We start from the raw sequence: 20,573 nt of genomic DNA on the forward strand, positions 1-20,573 counted from the left end.
GTATTTATGGAAGATGCAATTCAATCCTTGCTTTCGTATAAAAAACAGCAAAATGTATGTTTACGGGACATATTCAACATTCTCCTTCCATTGTTCAATGTAGGACACATTGATGTAGAGCATTTGGGTACTCAAATGAATGCCCGAAAATCAGCCCACACAAGTTAAAAATCAGCATGTTTTTCAGCCCATAAATCAGCCTATTGATGAGGCAAATGTAGATGTTGCGGTTGATGGGAGAGAAGGGAAATTAAGGAGTCAAAAAGTATGCCAAAATGGCTCTATGTGACAGCAAATTGGCCACTCCTTTGCCTAGCAGAACACATGCAGGTTCTCATCACGTATCTCATGTTTACACAGGTCATGCTCTTATTGCCAGTTTATGTAATGAATAGAAACCTATCTCCTTTTGATGAAGCAAAGAAATCTGAAAATTGGATAAGTGCTATGCAATCAGAGTATAATTCGACACTCAAAAATAATACATGGGATTTGGTAGACTTGCCTATTGGCAAGAAGGCCATTGGCACGAAATGGGTTTGTAAGCTCAAACGTAGAGCGTACGGCAGTGTTGAGTTATACAAAGCTAGGCTTGTTGCAAAAGGTTATGCGTAAGAGGAAGGCATTGACTATGGTGAAATCTTTGCACCCACTTGTCGTATGACTATCATGTGAAGTATCATTGCATTAGGAGCACATAAAGGTTGGAATGTACATCAGTTGGATATCAAAACTGCTTTCTTGAATGGAGATTTGCATGAGGAAGTCTATGTATCTCAGTCTCGTGGTTTTCTTCAGAAAGATCAAAAATCAAAAGTATGCAGATTGAAGAAAGCTTTATATGGTCTTAAGCATGCTCCCATAGCATGGTACGAAAAGATACATGCATACTTGGTTGCACAGGGCTTTTGCAACAACCCAGCTGACAGTACTCTCTATATTAAGAGAACTAAGGATGTTCTATTGGTCATTGTGTTATACATTGATGACATGCTGCTCACAATTCCTAATGATGATCATATTTTAGCTTTTATAGCTGATTTAGAGAAGTCTTTTGAGATGTCAGATCTTGGACCATTACACGATTATTTGGGCATTAATTTTTGGTAGCGTAATGATGGCATTGTTATGTTGCAAAGGAAATACATAGATGCATTGTTGGAGAGGTTCAATCTTGAAGACTATAAACCTTTGGCTACACCTATGGAGCCGGGTTTACAACTAAGTCTTAAAGATGCAGGTGACAATTTTGGTGCTAGCTTGTATCAAGAAGATGTTGGATGCCTTATCTTTTTGTGTAACACCAGGTTTCACATTCAATGTGGTCTCAATATTGAGCAGATTTATGCATAGCCCAAGCACAAAGCATTGGCAAGCTGTCAAACGAGTGTTCCGTTACCTTAAGGACACCAAGCACTTTGGGTTGTTTTATCCCAAGGAATTCACAGCTGCATGCATTTACAAACTCAGACTGGATTGGATGTTACGACACACGCATGTCCACAAGACCCATCTTGGGATATACTTATCATCTTTGTACACCACACATTCATTATCTATCATCTCATTGTGTGCTCCCTTGAGCTTCTCCACTGTGTATGTGTGTGTGCATTCCTGCAAGTGCTTTCACAAAAAAAAAAAATGTGTGTGCATTCTTGCAACCCTGTTACCAACAAGTCACACGCAAGTATGAGGAAGACCAACGCCATCAAGAAGAAGCCGACCGAAAGTCCCAACAAAGACTCAAGTGCGAGGCTATGCAACTCCAACATCTCCAGACGATGGCACAGATTCTGGCATCCTCCCTAGCATGGCTCCAAATCCTTCGTCCTCCACCACCCCAATCACCACCGTCATCCGAAACTCACCAAACTTTAGTAAGTATGATTGTAAGTGTGATCATGCTACTGTTTCTCAATTTACTTATCAGTTTGAAGCACATTTTCCATTAGCTAAAATCACAGATCCACAAGACAAAGTCCATGTGGCAGCACCCCAACTCATTGTGGAAGCTGTTACTTGGTGGCAGCATTAGTCACAACTTCACACAGACCCCTTAACAGGCCAATATCAGTTTGATTGGGCTGCTTTTGTGACCGACCTCAAGGCCCGTTTTCTTCCACCATAGTACATGACCAATCTTGAGAACGAGTTTTACAAACTCACGCAGAGTGATTCCCCTGTTTCGACCTATTCCAACAAGGTCATTACCATGGCCAAGCAGTTGGGTATATCAGAAGAAGACAAGCTGAAACAATTCACTAGAGATTTAGACACAAACATTAGATACCCAATCAAAAACTTTGAGCCTCAAACTTATGCACAGGCACTGACCCTCGCTTAGAATCAGGAACTGATGCTCAACGGAGGTAAGCCCGAGCAGGTACAGTCTAGTCCTAAACCCCAACAGCAATCATCTACCCAACAATCATCCAACCAGGACAAGGGGCCTCAAAACTGCAAAGACCAAAAGGACCAAAAGAAAAATTCTCAAGGTCAATTGCGCAATAAGAAAGATTCCACGCCCAAGAAAGCGCATAAAGAAAAATCTGAGGAGGGCATCACTGGAGGTTACCTCCAACCGAATGAACATACACGGTTCAAGGCAGAGAACCGTGTTTCTTCTGCCACACTATTGGACACGGGAAGAAGGATTGCACTAAGTGGCAAGCCGAAAAGTCTATCAAGGGACTCACTTCCACAGTGGCGGCCGTAGCATCCAGATCCACTCCTCCACTATCAACCTCTAGTGCCGTTCAACTATTGAGGCTAAGGGATAGAAGAAGGCTCTCATCCGTGCCTATCGCACTGTGAAGGGACAATAGTTCATTGTCCTCTTCGACATGGGCAGCTTTGAGAATGCCATCTCTCCGCAGTTGGCAAACAAAATGAGTCGTACCTTGGTTCTTTTATCATTTAGATGTGGACGGGTTTACACCTGGTCTATGCACACATATCACTCAAAAAGCTTAGCAGTTTGAGTTCCACGTTCAGAAGGCAACATTCTTTAGGGTGTGACATGATTCTCGGGATCCAGTAGTTCAGACAATATGCACCGATTCCTGATTGGAGGCAGGACACTTTCACTTTTGTTGAAGGTTTTCTTGAGCCCATCATGATTCCCGAGGATAGGAGCATTCGTGGAATACCACTCATTTCCCACATTCAGGCCCAACGAGCCATAAGAAAAGGAGAAGAGTGTTCGTTGCTTTATGTCCGCTAGCAATCTAATGTTGTTCAAATAGCACCCACATTGGAGCAGAGGATGATTGGTCTCCTGTCTCAATACAGCTACATTATGTTGCGAGATGACCTCCCACCCAATCTCCCACGCAGTAGACCTGAGGACCGTATAGAGTTGGTTCTTGGTTCAGAGTCTCCTAGCAATTTCCCCTATCGCCTTTCTAAGGCATTGGAGGACGCGCTGGAGCAACAGTTATCCCAGCTACTCCGTACTGGATTTATCTAACCTTCATCCTTCCCATTTGCCGCTCCAATCCTGTTTGTCCAAAAGAAGGATAAGATTGCACGCTTACGTGTGGATTACAGCCATGCCCAAATGGAGTACATTCTAGAGCGACTCAATAAAGCGCCAAGTCCTTCTCCATGATGCCCATGATTCTCTTGTCGGAGGTCATAGAGTATCAACAATACACTAAAGAAATTAAGAGTGGTCATTTTACTGACCCAAATGGCGACGGGATGCCTACCAACACGTACAAACATCTAGATATGTCAAAAAGTGAAATTTCTATATACGAAATAGGTAGGGTTACTTTAGCCTTTTCATAGGCCCATGTCCCGCATCATCTAGATCTCGAAACACACAGTGCATGACTGTGGCCATCCCAAGGGTCGTAGCATCATCGTCTTCAGGATTTCCCTTAGGCTCAACAGGTTTGGCAACGGATTCTACTTCTACTGATATCGAGGCCGTCATGGCATATGAAGAGGGTGGGGGACTTGCCCTTCAGGTCTCTCACCTTCGTATTTCTACAGTCCCAGCCCCATCCACTCGTCATTAGACTCCAAGTTCTAGCCAGAGATCGGAGATTTGCAGCAGTATTGTTGCGTGGCACGTTTGGAGAGCTCGATGCAACGAAGCCATCGAGGGCACCCTCACCCCGCCAGCAGAGTCCATCCAAAGCATATGGCTTGATATCATTCATACCCATGGGTAGTGGGGGAAGCTTCAAGGTTGCCTTGACCGCGTGTGGAAGCACCACGAGGCATTCCAAGGATTTGGCGTCACGATCCCTTTCTCACTGATAGTGGTCGTGAGCCCACTTGGCACTATAGACCACCTGTGTGGTTGTTCCCCCCTAGCCACATTGTATGAGATAGCCTTCTCTTCCTAAAGCAGCCAGCCAGAGGAGAAGAGCATCCTCCATTCTTGCTCCCCTTTGTGGAGCCGAGTTTATACTTAGCCATTATGGCTGTTTTGCATCATCCTCTGAATCAGGGAAGACCCAGTATGGTAGCAGATCCTCTCGTGACTCGTCTGATGCAGGGGAATGTGAGTGGAGAGGCAATATCCTCCTCTATCTGCTCCTCGTGTAAAGGATCATAATGGGGTGCCTGTCCTGAGTACTTTTTAGGAGGGCAGAAGAGGAACGTCTAGTCCCTTAAAAAACTCTTGTGATTGCAGGCATTTCTTCGCGAAGTGTGGTAACAAAAAATGAAGCACTGTGCCTCAAGTGCATGCGCTAAACTCAACGGAATGTCAAGATATGGAGCCATCCAGATATATGGAAACCTGCTGTGAGAGTTTCTCCTGTGGGGAACCCATCACCCTTAAGAGACAGGATCCCAACTGGCCATGCTGGGGTAAACACTAGATCTCACCACCTCAACAAAGACATGGTCAATGGCAGGGAGAAGCTCAAGGCAGTCATTGGGTAAACCATACAAGAAGATGGCCACAGAAAATCTGACCTCTGCCAGATTAGAGTCAGTGTCAAGCGAGAAGCTGTGTTTCCATCAAGTAAAATACACTGTGACATTTCATAGTGCAAGAGGGGTTCTCTGAAGAACACTGCTAGCAAGACCTGTCTCTTGATTGGCAAGGATGCCTCAAGGAACTCCATCATTGTCGGCATCGCTTCACCAAACACCCAATCTGTCAGCAAGCAAAGCATTGATAATGAGAGTCCACACAACTCAATGCATGTCAAAAGGTAGCCATCTGGACCTATGGAAACCTGCTGCGGGGGTTTCTCCAGTGAGGAACCATCAACCTTAGAGAGGGGATATGCCTACAAAGGTGTCTGCTGTGGTCTTGGGAAATCTCACCACCTCACCCATGTAATGGCTGATAGTAGGAAGAAGCTCATGGTATTCCTTGGGTAGACCAGGGAAGAAAACGGTCCCTAAGAACCCAGCCTCTGCAAGGTTAGGTCAGTGTCAAGCGATAAGCCATGTTTCCATCAAGCAAAATATACTGTAACATTGCAAAATGCAAGAGGGCTTCTTCGCTGAAAGACACTGCTAGCCAGAGCCTCACAATCAAACTCTTTCCAGGAAAAACCTAGTTCAAGAAGTTGCATGTAATGCACCCTTGTTCGCTGGAACAAGACGGATTGCAGGTTGTCTCTGGGTGGCCTTGGTCTAGTCTAATTCTTGTGATCCTTCCCAACACCCAAGTAGTGGATTTAAGTGATGCTATTAAATAAGAGCTGAAGATCCCCTTTTGAGGGGATGCAATGGAGGGTAGCCACGGTTTGGAAGCACGAACAGCTCCCCTGGAGTCCTACAGCGGGGAAAATGGAGGTGATCAAATGCTTCAGAAAAAAAGATCCTGACCACCAATGAAGGAAGAGCAGAGCTGAGGGACTAAAAAAGGTGGGCGGAAGAGGAAAGAATCACACCATTCAATTAAAAAATGGCTCGACCACCACTAGGCATTCTGCAATAAAATTCATGGTAGGCTGCGGATTCAACTCTCTGACCTTTCGAACATAGATTTATATGACTCATCAAAAATTGTGCCATATTACATTAACTTATTTTGGATGAAAATAAAACCTGATCAATATCTCCAACCACAAAGAGATTCTGATTTTTTGAGGCAAGAAGGCGAATGAACTCATATTGAACCTACACAGTGTATAAAAAAGCACAGTTAGCTCGATTTATTCAATTGCCAGTATTACCCTATGCCCTAGAGCAGATAAAGCATCATTAACTAAAACATTGTGTTTATTATGACATAGGACTATCAAGATTCCAAACAATTCCCCCCGTCTAGCTTCATTTTAACTGGTTTCTGGATAATGATGGTTTTCCTTGAGCACAGTTAACTCGATTTCTTCAATTGCCAGCATTATCCTATGCCCTAGAGCAGATAAAGCATCATTAACTAAAACATTGTGTTTACTATGACATAGGCCTATCAAGATTCCAAACAATTCCCCCAGTCTAGCTTCATTTTAACTAGTTTCTGGATAATGATGCTTTTCCTAGGTGGCACTAAGCTCTCCAGTAAAGCTTTAATATTTTTTATAGACCATCTAATGCCGATTGCTACTTTTCATTCACCTTGTAAGCCCATCTAATGCCAATTGCTACTTTTCATTCACCTTGTAAGCCCGTACTCACTGCATCCTAAGGTCTCCTCTCACCATTAATACTCTTTTCTTTACTGGGTAGAGATCCTGCCAATTAGTTGACAATGCTGCGCATCTCCAAGCTCAACCCACTAGAAACAGGGAGAGGGCCGAGCTTGCTTGTAGGCGAAGACTGAAGGACTAGGTGTCCATCAGCTGAGGTGACTGGGATTCAAAATGAAGAGACCACCCCCCCCCCCCCTTCTTCAAGAGGTTGAATGCTTACCAACTCACCTACAAAGCCGTGGAACACATCATTAACACTCTTGCCAAGAAAGAGGTCCTTTAAGGAGCAGCCCCAGCACTTGACACTTAAAAAGGTATAGCATGTAGCGAGACATGTGGACAACAATGTTGCACAGGCAGCATCACACAACATTGCACATTTATATACATGGCAAGATATGGTTGGCCATCACTGTGCATAACCAGAATGTTAGTAGCATTGGGCCATCCCGTTTCCAGCTCTAGATGTTACTCATGTTATCTATAGGTAAGTTTGCATATAGTATCTCTTGACCTTAACATTCCAAAAGCAAGGAAGGGCTTAGTTCAAATCTTTAGAACATAACAAAGACATACTTTATCCGTGTCCTGAAATTCATCCACAAGTACATACTTCCACCGCTCTTGGCACACCTGAGCCCTTGATGAAATCACAACATGGCCAGAAAACACAAGTGAGACTACAAGTTTGAGATTCACTCTAGATCCAAACTGAACTTGAAAGGAAAAATTCCTTCTTCTTGATTTGGTTGCATCTTACAAGAGGAGCACACCTGCATCATACAAAACAACCATATTTTGGCTTCAAATATCAAAATGTTTTCAAAACACAAGATTGCTTAAAATTTCAACAAGCATTAATAAGCTGAACTTCAAATCATGTTAGACAATCCCGGACCAAAATAGTGAACTAATTCCTTCAATTAACATAGCAAGCAAGTGATCAAGTCACCTTCGAGCTTATTTCCAAAAGAACCTTTTTTCTATGTATATTTAAAACTATGCAGAATATAAAGAGTGCCTCTTCCTGATTTTTGTATAGAGCGCTGAGCAAGCATAATGGTGATTCCTAGAATAGAGTACATCTGATAATCCGTGCAAGTCATTTAAGACAAAATGGGGGACGAGGATCACTTGATAGATAATCAAGCCCTCTGTGAATCTATAGAACCACCTTATTGTCCACATTAACCAGGAGGAATTAGGATACAAGGACAAGGTGCACTACACATACACCCTACACAATATATTTGGTAAATAAGGTAAGGTCGAATTGGGGGAATGTAAGCAATATGAAGAAATCGCTTCCCAATATTAAAAAATGGACAATTCTTAAACTTTCATGTCCTATACATGGGATCCCATGAGGACAGATACATAGACTTTGAAATCTAGGGAACTAGGCAAATGGTTGAGGTGGCCCCAACATTGAGTTGAAGCTCAATGTGAAAGGTGCAAGCCTAAGGGTAAGCCCCAAGAGATCAATACGGTGTAACACCAACCAAAGGGCCTCATGGCAGCCACTTAATAAGGGGGAATTTGGCATGTTTGCACCTAGCGACGTCTGAACAAAAGAAAGAGAACTGCATGTTTCTCCCTAGCATGTTAGTTCAAGATTTAAGGCTGGGAGGTGAAACAGGAAGCCACCATGCATCTACTCTTTGGGAAGTGTTGAATGCATACAAAGAAAGCTAGCAATATGAGAGGTCTAGATTAGAGCTTGTGAGAAAGAGAACTTACAGGATGTATTACACCCTAACAATGAAGTGAGCCAAAAGCATTGAATTATTACATTTTATAGGGGAGAAAAAGACACTGTCATCCACTCCCAAGCTGTAGTTTTAGCTTACAATGCAAAGGTACTGTTGGACAGCCTGTGAGCTGAACTAGATGGCCAAATGGCTAGAGGACAATATGAGCAGCTCATGTAGATTACACAGCAGTCTTGATGGGCTGTGCAGAAGCCAGTTATGCACAGCAAGTATTGGTGGACATGCAGCAAGTGATTGGGTGCCCAAAAAGGGTGCCCACACCGACCTAAAAACAGGTCTCTTACCTCATCCTCTACTGAGTTAACAGGGTAGTCTTACAAAAGTAGAGAGAAATCTTCATCTGCTCCAGCAACCTGCAGTAAGCCTTGATTTGCTGCAATTGTTCTCCAATGATGCAAGCTGTATATTGTTGTCAGCTCAGACCTCACTGCATTTCAGCAATGCACTCAATAGTGCTGGGTCTCTATTTGTGTATGAAAGACTTGCATGTGGCTCTCTCCATGTTTATGCATGTGTATTTTACCAGCATGTTGCAACTGCAAATGCAGTCAATGAGCAATCAACCATGTGCTAGGACTTGCATGTGACTCTCTCTGTTTGTTCTTACATCTCTCCATGTTTATGCATGTGTATTTTACCAGCACATTGCAACTGCAAATGCAGTCAATGAGCAATCAACCATGTGCTAGGACTAGCACCTCAGCCCAAGTCAACCAATGTCAGATGACCAAAGAATCTCTACTAGAGGCTAAAAAGGGAATTAAGGAGCGTATGCATAAGTTGATTGCTAGTGACGAGTCTGATAATGGACTTGATTAGCATGGTTGTCTTAAGTAGTATAAGCACTAAGAATGATTAACACGGTATTATTATGTAATACAAGAACAAGGGGTGATAAGGTGCAAGCTTCTCAGGCTGAGCTACATGTCATGCTGTTTAGCATGCCCCTTGTTGGGATGAGATGTTTGCAACCAATGCTTAATAGTAGATGCGCACAACCAACAAAAAAATGTGCATTACCTCTCTGAAGTCATGATCAGTGTGAAGCAGCTGCACCACAAGATGAATGAGACCATCAAAGTCAACTGCATTGTTTCTCCTCAGAGCTTTCTGCACAAAAACCAAAAAATTAAGTTTAGAAACCAGCACAGAATCTTTACTGGGATGCAAAGTTGTTGAGATGATGCAGTTCAATGATTAAGCTTCTACAACTCAGAGAACAAGGAAACCAAGAGACAACCACCTAAGTTGGCAATTGCATACCTCGTACAACGTGGCCAATGTAAGGTGTGCCTGTTGCAAACGTATTGGCAGGTTTGGAGAAGCAATCCGTGTCTTCTCGGCTAAAAAGCATGTCATCTTGTGCAGCCTAGCTGTTCTGATAAATTGTAATAAGCTTTTCAAAGTAGCAGAAGGCACAGCTGCTGTTTTACGCTGACCCTTGTCCTCAGCCTTCTCCCTTGAAGCCAGGCAAGTCTTTAATAAAAGATTCTCAGAAGTCCCATTTGTCAAGAAACCCAATTTCTCCAAGTCATGGAAATGGCGAGAAAATTTATCACCCTGAAACTCTGACATTTTCGACTCTTCCGCCACCCGTACTTCATCATTTTCCGGGCTCAAGGCGTTTTGAGCCTGCACAAGGGATTCATAGATTATTAAGCATATCTTATCCACCTTAAACCTTGTCTAGGATGGCTATTTTACCCAGATAAAGGATGTGTTAGGGAAGAATGATTCAAGCTCATGAGCAGACTGTGCTGAGGATCTTTACCGCTTTCAAGATGCTCATCAGAACCTTTTCAGAATCACTCCCATCATAAATCACGAAGTTCTTATCTATACCAAAGCATGGATGCCATCTCAATATTTTTGCACAAATGCCGTGAAACGTACCAACCTTGCAAGTAAGAAAATTCAGACGTCATTTTCAGGAAAGTGAGTACAAATTTGAAAAAACAAAACAAATCATGAGGCCCGCAACTCAAGTATCATACAGAACTTATTTGCCCCATCCATGACTAGACGAGCATATATAGATGATTGAAGTCCAATAATTGGGAAAACAAAAACAATGCCCAAAAAATATCATACCGTCAACTGCTTTGCTACTTGAGACCCAAAAAGTTGCTCTAGTCTTTCTCGTAGTTCTTGAGCTGCTTTATTGGTGAAAGTTACAAACTGCGAGCCCAAAACAAAAGCACTGTCTCAAAAACCAATATAATTTAGCTCCACAAAAATGACACTTTCTACAGGCAACATTGTAAACACTTGTCCTTTCTCCTTGAAATACACGCATGCACACACAGATGTGTGTGTGTGTGTGTGTCTGTGTGTGCGTGTGCGTGTGTGTGTGTGTGCACAGATGTGTGTGTGTGCGGGGTTTCACGATTTCCAGTAGGCCCATTGGCATAGCAGCCGATCATACATACCTGAGTTTCACACTAGTAGGTAGATCCCCGAGAGATGGGCCAGCCACTCATCTATCTAGGTACCCGAGATATCAGTTTACACATGAGACAGTTGGGGTTTATCGGGATGCAGTATCTGATGGCTTGTTCGCTTTAGACCCGCATAGCCCTCTGGACGAGATCACGAGAGGATTGACAGGTGTTCTACATGCATCCGCCTCATGCGTTTCCCTGCACTATGATCCCTTCCACCCACCCCCGCAGCACTGCCCCACAGAACCGTTGGTATGATGATGAGTGTCGTGAGACACGAGCACAGCTACAGCGTGAGATTGCCATTGGGTCTCACACGCATAGACAGGCCAGGATGATATTTCGGTGCCTTGTGCGGAGGAAGAAACGAGCCTATCTAGCTAAGCTAGAGGAGGAGATCTACCAACTCTTCCTGGGGAAGGACAGCAAAAGGGCATGGAAGATGTTTCAGCAGAGACAGCCTGGTACTCTGATTACTGCACCTGAGGCATGGCATACTTATGCTAGAGAGCTATATGATGCACCAGGACAGCCCCCCACCCCCCCTCCACTGGGAGCTAGACCGGCTAGCAGCACCTTTTTTACTATGCGGATGGTGCTAGATGCGATAAACAGGTTACAGAATGGAAAGGCACAGGATCATGATGGGCTAGTTGGAGAGCACTTCTCATATGCACGAGACACTTTGGCTCCGCTCATCGTACATGTGTTTAATCGTGCCATTTGTGAGGGTTTCCCGACAAGCTGGACAGAGCATATCATTGTACCACTCTTTAAGAGTGGGGACCCCATGGTACCAGGCAACTATAGGACGATCATGATTGGTCATTACTTGGTCAAATTATATGGCTCTATATTGGAGTCGGACCTGAGCCGATGGGCAGAGAGGCATGGTCATCGAGCACATGGACAGGCTGGCTTCAGGAGAGGATTTCATACCTTGGATCACATACTGACACTTCGGGCACTTATTGAAGAGGGCAGGGCATAGAAGAGAAGGATATACTGCTGCTTTGTGGACTTCCGCAAAGCCTTCGATACCGTACCACGTGCCAAGCTTATGCACAAATTGCATGACATTGAGGTACCCGAGAATATGCAGTGGGGGATATATGCTTTGTATGAGTCTGTGACAAGCAGAGTCCGAGCTCCAGGCGGACTATCTGATAGGGTGACCAGCACGATAGGGGTGAAGCAGGGATGCCCACTATCGCCCACCCTCTTTGGACTGTACATTGATGCGGTCTCTGATTATGTAGACAGATTGGGAGGCCCAGGGGCATGCCTGGCAGGGGTGTTGATACACATCTTGTTATATGCTGATGATATTGTTCTAATCTCAGACTCTCCGGAGGGATTACAGAGACACCTGGATGCATAGTTTTTCCATAGGCAACCATACGGCAAACATGGAAGTACGAAAAAAGTACAGTTCACACTCCCAAGAAATTCCATACGTTGGATACCATACGGCACCCTAAATTTAAGGAAAAACATGCTACATATGACACAAAAAACCAAAGAAACTTGAAACAACAAAGATTTTGGGATTAGAAAAAACATAAATGATGTAGAACCAAAATCCAAACTCCGGACTTTATATTACTGTAGCTTGTTTACATCATACATGTATGATCAATGATGTATCATGTAACATGTTACATAAGTAGAGACTAGGGAGTGTGGAGTGGGCAAATGCCAAAACCTGTCACTTGTAGACATAGTTTTTTCATACGGCAACCATACGACATACGTGTATGAGTCTGGAACTATGAAATAAGTATGGTTCAAACCTTGGAGAAATTCCATACGTGGGATTTCATACTTGATTCTTAAATTAAAGGGTAGACATGCCATTTTCAAAGAAGTGAACCATGAGAGACTTAAAGTATGTGAAAGCCATGATAGATGGTCTATCATAGTTTTCACAAATTGACCATGTTACATCCGTCACAACTTTCACACATTGACAACTAGAGAAGATGCAAAACATTTGCTTTTTTGGTTGGAGTATGAAAAGTTTTTCCATACGTGACCATACGTGACCATTCGCATATGGGTATGGAAGTATGGAATATTTTCCATACGAGTATGAAAAAAACTATGCCAGGATGCATTACAGGCTTTCTGTGCGGATAGAGATCTGACAGTGAACCTTGGGAAAACCAAGGTTATGGTGTTTAACACCACACAAGCATGGGTGACGAGATAACCGCGTTTCTCCCTGAAGGAGGCAGCAGCAGCTAGATTAGCTCGAGGGCATGCAGCCTTGGGGGGCACTTGAGAGGCAGTGTGCACACATACAGTTTCAGTAGCCACGCACCAAATTGTGGCTATTTGATACGCTTGTCACACCGACCCTCCTGTACGGAGTTCCAATTTGGGGGCCCAGTATACATCACAGATCTCAGAGAGGGACAGATGAGGGATGGAGGCAAATGGAGAGGCCACTGATTATGATGATTGCCCGCATGATTCAGAGCAAATCATCAGTACCACATGAGATTGTTCGAGCTGAGCTAGGTGCCCCACTAGTAGTAACCGAGGCCCTATTCCAAGCAGTTACCTTTTAACAGTGGCTACGGGAGCTCCCTCAGCAGAGGTACTCCCGTTTGGCATTAACCTCATCCATACAGTTGGCAGAGGATGGAGATACTCATTGTTGGTACGCTCAGATGAGATCATGGTTTGACCTACATGGTTTGCGGATAGAGGCACTACCACCCTTTCAGTACAGTCTGGATTGTCCATTTTTGGATCTCACCCGCTCAGAGCAAAACCGTGTGATCAGGATGGATATCATCAGAGTCGACACAGAGAGGACATGGACTAGCCCCCTTGAGCCCTTGGGCACGAAAATGGCTCATTACAAGAGCCATTTTCTACACCTCTCATCGGATGATTTTATCACCCGCCCGGTGTACATAAATGTACACCTATCACATGGGATACGTTGTGCCATTGGACAGATCCAGACCTCATCACACCAGCTGCGGATTGAGACAAGGCGATATGTGCACCAGATCATGGATGACCGCATTTGTCAGCTATGCTACCAGGAGGTAGAGACAGAGGAACACTACATTTGCCGATGTACAGTCAATTATGAGATCCGAGGGAGATATCACTGCCTCTTCCGAGAGGGTTTTGCGCCGTTACGCAGGGTCATGGAGTTTGAGGATCAGAGATGCTTGGGATTGTTTCTACTTGAGCTCAGGAGAACCCTCTTTGTAGACAGGAGGCCGAGCCATAATGTACCTAGACAGAGGACCCTGACAGATTTCTTCGGCACCAGCACCAGCAACCCAGCCCACACACCTCCTGATACGTCCTCCATTGGGCCATCAGGGCACCGACCACGCTCCCAGGGAGTCACCACTGATAGAGCAGTTATCTTATGTCGTGCTCGTCGGCCACGCCCACCAGGATCCCGACCACGGCATCCTCACCACCATCGCCAGATCAGAGCCATTATTGCTCGGCATCGGAGGCGCCTACCTCGCTTCTACGACCTCTGCATTCTAGATAACCCCATGGCGGAGATACTTGATCTAAGGAGAGGGCAACACTTCAACTGATCAGCATACATGGATCTACCTTATATACATTTTTCAGTATTTTCCAGTATTTTCTACTCAGTATCATCTCGGAGTCTTACAGTTTTGTTCTTACAACTGTAGGACAATCAATTTATTGTACTTTTTAGTCTCATTTAGTTGTTCTCTTTGATGAGACACCAACTTCAGATGTACTCTCAGTTTTGGTCTCATAGACCACTATGGCCTCTTAGAGACGTTAATATATCATTTCATTTCATTTCTCTCTCTCTCTCTCTCTCTCTCTCTCTCTCTCTCTCTCTCTCTCAGAGGGCCATCCAGGATATGCAGAATGCAACAGCATATGGTAGACACTTCTTGAAGATGGGCACTATGCATGAGTTGGTTATGTATAATGGGGTGTCCAGATGACCACAATCAGACAGCCTTACATATTTCCCACATAGCGGAGGTACTAGTACAGTGGATTACCTCATGGGTTCTCCTACTCTTATACCACACATCCTAGACTTCACCATCCCTCCTCCCCCCATACTAGCCGACCAAGCATACCTCTCTCTCTCTCTCTCTCTCTCTCTCTCTCTCTCTCTCTCTCTCTCCCACCCACCGCAGACGGCCATCCAGGATATGCAGAATGCAACAGCATATGGTAGACACTTTTTGAAGATGGGGACTATGCATGAGTTGGTTATGTATAATGGGGTGTCCAGATGGCCACAGTCAGACAGCCTTACATATTTCCCACATAGCGGAGGTACTAGTACAGTGGATTACCTCATGGGGTCTCCTGCTCTCATACCACACATCCCAGACTTCATCATCCCTCCTCCCCCCATACTAGCCAACCAAGCATGCCTTTCTTTCACGATCTCATGCCCCACCTTACCGCCCATACCCACACCCCCACCTTCACCCGCATCCATTTCCATCACGATATTGACCACGTCTATGAGGACCACCTCTCCTGCCATATTTCAGTCCTGGACTTATCCCTCCCTATCTCCATCATTACATCCCAACTCTCCTCCCTCGTCCATGACTCCGTCCATGCCAGCTGCCCCTGTTCCTCAGCAAGTTTGCAAGTGGGCTCCCAACCCTAGAATAGGTCGTATGATGATGAGTGCAAAACCATCAGGCTTTGCCTCTTACGCAGAGGGAACATGGGCCCCAGATTCATCGGAAACACCCCCCCCCCCCTTTTCCCCCCTCGCCAGAGCACTCCCGCCGCCCACCAACCAAACCTGACTCGAAGAGGAGGCTGCACGCTAGCTCGGTTCACCGCTTGATCCACCGTTTCTCGGAGCTAGTAGCAATGACCATCACGGCCTCTCCAGTGCATGCTCTCCCACCCGAGTCATCACCCCCCCCCCCCCCCCCCCCCCCCCCCCCCCGCGGGCGGTTTTCGGGGCAACCAATTGATTACGGCTTCTTCCGATGCCTGCCCCCCCCCCCCCCCCCACCCCGGCGGGCGGTTTTCGGGGCAACCAATTGATTACAGCTTCTTCCGATGCCTGCCGTCAAGGGAGCAAGGATTTGTGAGGAGACGGTGGCCCCCATTCGCATCCGTGTGGTTTTGCATCACTCCAGGCCTTCCACCCCAGAGAGTGGCGCGATGATTTTCTCCTGCCCTCTGAGTGCAGCACACGGGGGACAGATTGGAGCACAGAATTGGTGTTTGTCGCTACTCACAGACACGCCATAGAGCTCTCACACCATATGCATGATCTGTGTCTCACTCCAGGCCTCCACCCCAGAGAGTGGCGCAATGATTTTCTCCTACCCTCTAAGTGCAGCATACGCAGACAGATTGGAGAGCAGAGTTGGTGTGTGTCACTACTCACAGACACGCCATAGAGCGCTCACACCATCTGCATGATCTGCGTATCACCGACGTGCTCACTCGCTTTTGGCCATCGGCACAGATGGAGGTGGGTGCATAGTCACAAGGGAAAGGGGACGGTAACGGGGGACGGGGATGGGAACGGGACAAGGGACGGCCCTATGTAGGGAACGGGGACGGGGGTAGGAACGGCACTTAAAAATTACTTTGTCAGTACCACCCACTCGCCTATACGGGCAAAGCTTGCATGCCCATGGCTGTGCACCACCTCCATGAGGGGATGGGGTGCGATTGGCCTCATCCCACCATGTCCATCCCGTCGTCCTCCTACGGGTAGTTGGAACTTGAAGAGCCACTACCACAAGGAGGATGCCGTGGATGATGGATGCCTCCTTGTCACTTGATAGCTTGAGAGAGAGAGAGAGGGAGTGAGGCTTGAAAGTTGAGGGAGAACTTGAGAAGTTGAGTGTGAGGGTGGGTGGGGGTGTGTGTGTGTGAGGGAGAGTGTGTCTTGAGAGGCTACAGCTTGCTTGTGTGAGAGCTTGAAACTTGAGACCTTGGCCCTTGAGGCTTGCCGCTTGAGGGAGAGAGAGTGTGTGTGTTTGTGAAGCTAAAGCTTGAAGTGTGAGAGGGAGTGTGTGTGTGTGTGTCTTCTTATAGGGAGGGAGGCAAGAGAGAGGCCAAGGCCCAAAGCCTCAAAGCCTCAAGGCCTCTGGGCCAAGGCTAAAGGCCCATGAAAAGCCCCTCCCAAACAGCCAAAAAAAAGGTCAAAAATGTGACCATTGCCCAAACAGTAACCTGTGGCGTTCCCATGCAGCCGTCCCCCACAACCGTCCCCTCCTGGATCTGTCCCCGGAATGCCGTCCCTTGTGAGGGACGCCCAACTGGGGACGTCCGTCCGTCCCCGTCCCACAGTGTTCTCAGGACGGGGTCCCCCCGTTTCAAGGGTCCATCCCCTCCGTCCCCTGTGACTATGGGTGGGTGGCTCTAGCCACAAGGATCCAGGAGGAGAGCTAGTGTGTCCTCGAGTCTCGAGGTGCTCCTCTTTGTATTTCTTCATGTTTCCGTAGCACTGCCTCTCCCTCCCTCCTTCAGATACCTTCATTGTGACAGATGGTGTTGGGTTTTATGCTGTGTATGCACCCAGAGGAGTGCTAGTGATCATCAGTAGATTACTGGGGCACTTTTTACTTCAGTTAGTGGAGGTTTTTTCCCCAGTTTAGCTTAGTTTCACTTATATTCAGTTTATAGGTGTTTTGGTCCACCCGGCACATTTTATGGCCGGACATGTGAACACATAGCTTTAGGTCACTATTATGTGGCTATTGTACTTCACTTTTTTCATCAAGCATAATACACTAAAGTCGTGTTCTCTCTCTGTTGGCCTCCACGCCTGTTTGCAGCTTCTCCAAACCCTAACCCTAACACCCCTTCTGCCTTCATTTGGTATCAGAGCATTGAAGGCTTGCCATTGCTGTACACAGTCGCTTTCACTTGTTACAACTGCCCATACATCTGCCCGTACATCTGCCATACCTGTTCGCCGCCGTCAGCAGAAACGTACATTCCATACAGCCCGTACAGTCAGCGCCGACTGCATTTTGTCCAAGCCGACTGCACCTCAGCATCCGTACCTGCTCCGTACAGTCAGCGTCGACTGTATTTGTTAGCGCTGGTCGTCTGTCGACTGTACTCAATCGACTGCTGCAGCCCGTATACTGTACCTGGTCGCCTTGCTCTACACTGTGCAACTTCAGTACTACCTGTCAGGCGTCGCCTTCATTCCGTACCAGTCAGCACACGTCAGCGCCGCCTTGTCACTACCTGCACAGCAACGCTGCCTCATCAGTATCTTCACAGTACCTGCAAAGTATTAGCCTGCAGTCGCCTTCAGTCCTGTAAAGTACAAGTCGACTGTACCTGCACAGTACAGTCAACAGTACGTGTTCTTTTTGGTGGACTGTACCTGCATATGTACCACAACCTGCTCAGAAATCTGTGGTAAGCATTGAATATTCTGTTTTTGGGCAATACTATTTTCTTGGTGAAAAACTACAGGCACAACAGGCAGATTTTCTAGCAAAGAACTATACAGGTTTTTTGCACAGTTTTGCGTGCAGCAAATTTGGGCATTTTTGGGGCATTTTGGCATTGTGTACGCCATTTGCTGCTCTACTCAGTCAATGGTGCATTGAGCTGCACATTCAGAGGATTGAGAGTGCAGGCATATTTGGGTGAACTGTATTCAGTGGAGTACAGTTGTTATCAGGGTTCTTGCTATTGGGTTTTTTGATACACAGGTACAACATTGAGCGTAGGCATAATGGCAAATCAACAGCACAGTGACGTATTCACGTATTTGTCTAAAGAAGACAAATTGGACGGCACGAACTACTCCTTGTGGAGTTTTATGCTGAAAAATGTGCTTGTGGCAAAAGGTCTTTGGGATTTTGTTAGTGGTGATGAACCACGTCCAGGTCCATTGGCTCCAGAGACTCCTCCCCAAGGGGGTGCTCGTGGACGAGGACAACAGGTACAGGCTCCAGGGCAGCCATTGCCTGTTCAAAGATCAAATGCTCAAAAGACATGGGATGCCAGGGATGCACAAGCTTTGTCACTCATTGCATTGTCAGTACAGAGGTCCATTATACCTCATATTCGTTCAGCTGGCTCTTCACAGAATGCATGGGTGACTTTGGAGCAGATGTATGCTGCTCGTAATGAGGCTAGGATCTCATTTTTGAAAAGAGAGCTGGAAAATCAGAAAATGAATGAAGGTGATGATATGTCTAGCCACTTAAACAAGCTGCAGGATTTGAGAGAGCAACTCATCAATGTGGATGAGATTATTCCTGAGACACAGCTTGTGTCCACCATCTTGCACTCTTTGCCAAGATCTTACTTGGCTTTTCATACCTCTTTGAACCTCAGCATGAGGAATGCTGTTGAACCCCTCAAGTATCAGGAACTTGTTGCTCTCTTACTACAAGAGGAGCAAATGAGGAAGAATATGAATATGAACACAAATGCTGAACAAGCATTTACTACAGGTCAAAAGGGGAAAGGAAAAACTCAGCCAAAGAGTTCAAATCAAAATTCAGGTGATGGTGGTTCTTCACAGGATACCAAGAAAGGTGATGGACAGCCCAAGAAGAAGGGCAAATGTCATTACTGTAAGAAGCCAGGTCACTACATCACTGAATGTAGGAAGAGGATTGCCAAAGAGAAGGCAAAGGAAGCTGGGATGTCTGTTAATGATGCTTCTAAAGCTCCTCCAGAGACTGCTTCTTTTGTTGAGGACAGGGATTACTGTTTTTATACATGCAACTATGATGCCTCTTGGTCTTCACAGGCACTCAGTATGACAGAGCATGCATGTACTTGGTATTTTGATAGTGGTGCCTCAAAGCATATCACATCTCGCAGGGATTTGTTTAGTCATGTTGGCCCTGCCCCTGTTGGCAAAACTGTTCAGTGTGCCAACAATGCTTCATATCCAGTTCGTGGCATTGGGGAGATTCAGCTCACAGCCATTGATGGCTCTATTCTCCACCTTACAGATGCCTTATATGTACCAGGGATAAAGAAGAATTTGTTGTCCATTTCTTCTTTAGCACATTGTGGTATGCAAGTCCACTTTGATGATGATAAATGCATGGTCAGAGACAAAGCTAATGCCTTGACCTTGATGCTTACTGGTACATTATGTCATAGACTTTATCAGTTGGATGCATTTCAGCCAGTGGATCAGTCTGCTTATAATGCATTCACTCTTACTCCAGCAATGGTTGATGCGGAGTTATGGCATGCTCGCATGGGGCATGTAAATTTTGGTAGTCTTATGCTTATGCAGCGACATAACATGTTTACAGATCTACCTCTCATGGAGAAGCCTCCAGATCACATTTGTGAAGGATGTATTTTGGGAAAAATGCATAGGTTTTCCTTCCCACGTGATCACGCTCTCAGAGCAACTGCAAAGTTGCAGCTTATACACAGTGATCTTTGTGGTCCCATGCAGACGAAGTCATTAGGTGGTTGCTTTTATTTTGCAACATTTATTGATGACTTCTCTCGTATATGCTGGGTCTATCCTTTGACACAGAAATCACAGGTATATGATGCATTTTTGGCCTTTGTAGCACTTGCTGAGACAGAGTCAGGATGCAAGGTCAAGACTCTCCGTTCTGACCGAGGGGGGGAATATATGTCACCTATGCTGAATTCCTTTCTTGGGAGTAGAGGTATAAAACATCAGTATACTACTCCTTACACTCCACAGCAAAATGGGGTTGCAGAAAGGAAGAATCGGTCACTCATGGAGATGGCCAGATGTATGCTAAAGGCAAAAA

The 20,573-nt window shown here is 45.7% G+C and overlaps 1 protein-coding gene across 1 annotated transcript in view; it reads right to left on the bottom strand.

Annotated features, from left to right (window-relative positions):
• LOC147605183 (uncharacterized) overlaps positions 1-20,573 on the bottom strand; it is a 72,880-nt gene that overhangs the window by 36,496 nt on the left and 15,811 nt on the right. The window contains exons 2-7 of the mRNA XM_086794271.1: positions 10,475-10,561; positions 10,155-10,280; positions 9,647-10,015; positions 9,404-9,493; positions 7,188-7,244; positions 6,025-6,096 (exon numbers count right to left, since the gene is read on the bottom strand). Of these exons, the coding sequence (XP_086650397.1) occupies positions 6,025-6,096; positions 7,188-7,244; positions 9,404-9,493; positions 9,647-10,015; positions 10,155-10,280; positions 10,475-10,561 (801 nt within the window). The remainder of the gene's footprint in view (positions 1-6,024; positions 6,097-7,187; positions 7,245-9,403; positions 9,494-9,646; positions 10,016-10,154; positions 10,281-10,474; positions 10,562-20,573) is intronic.

Source organism: Cibotium barometz, chromosome 60, assembly GCF_041138505.1.
Source record: "Cibotium barometz isolate CiBa-2024 chromosome 60, ASM4113850v1, whole genome shotgun sequence".
Taxonomy (NCBI): domain Eukaryota; kingdom Viridiplantae; phylum Streptophyta; class Polypodiopsida; order Cyatheales; family Cibotiaceae; genus Cibotium; species Cibotium barometz.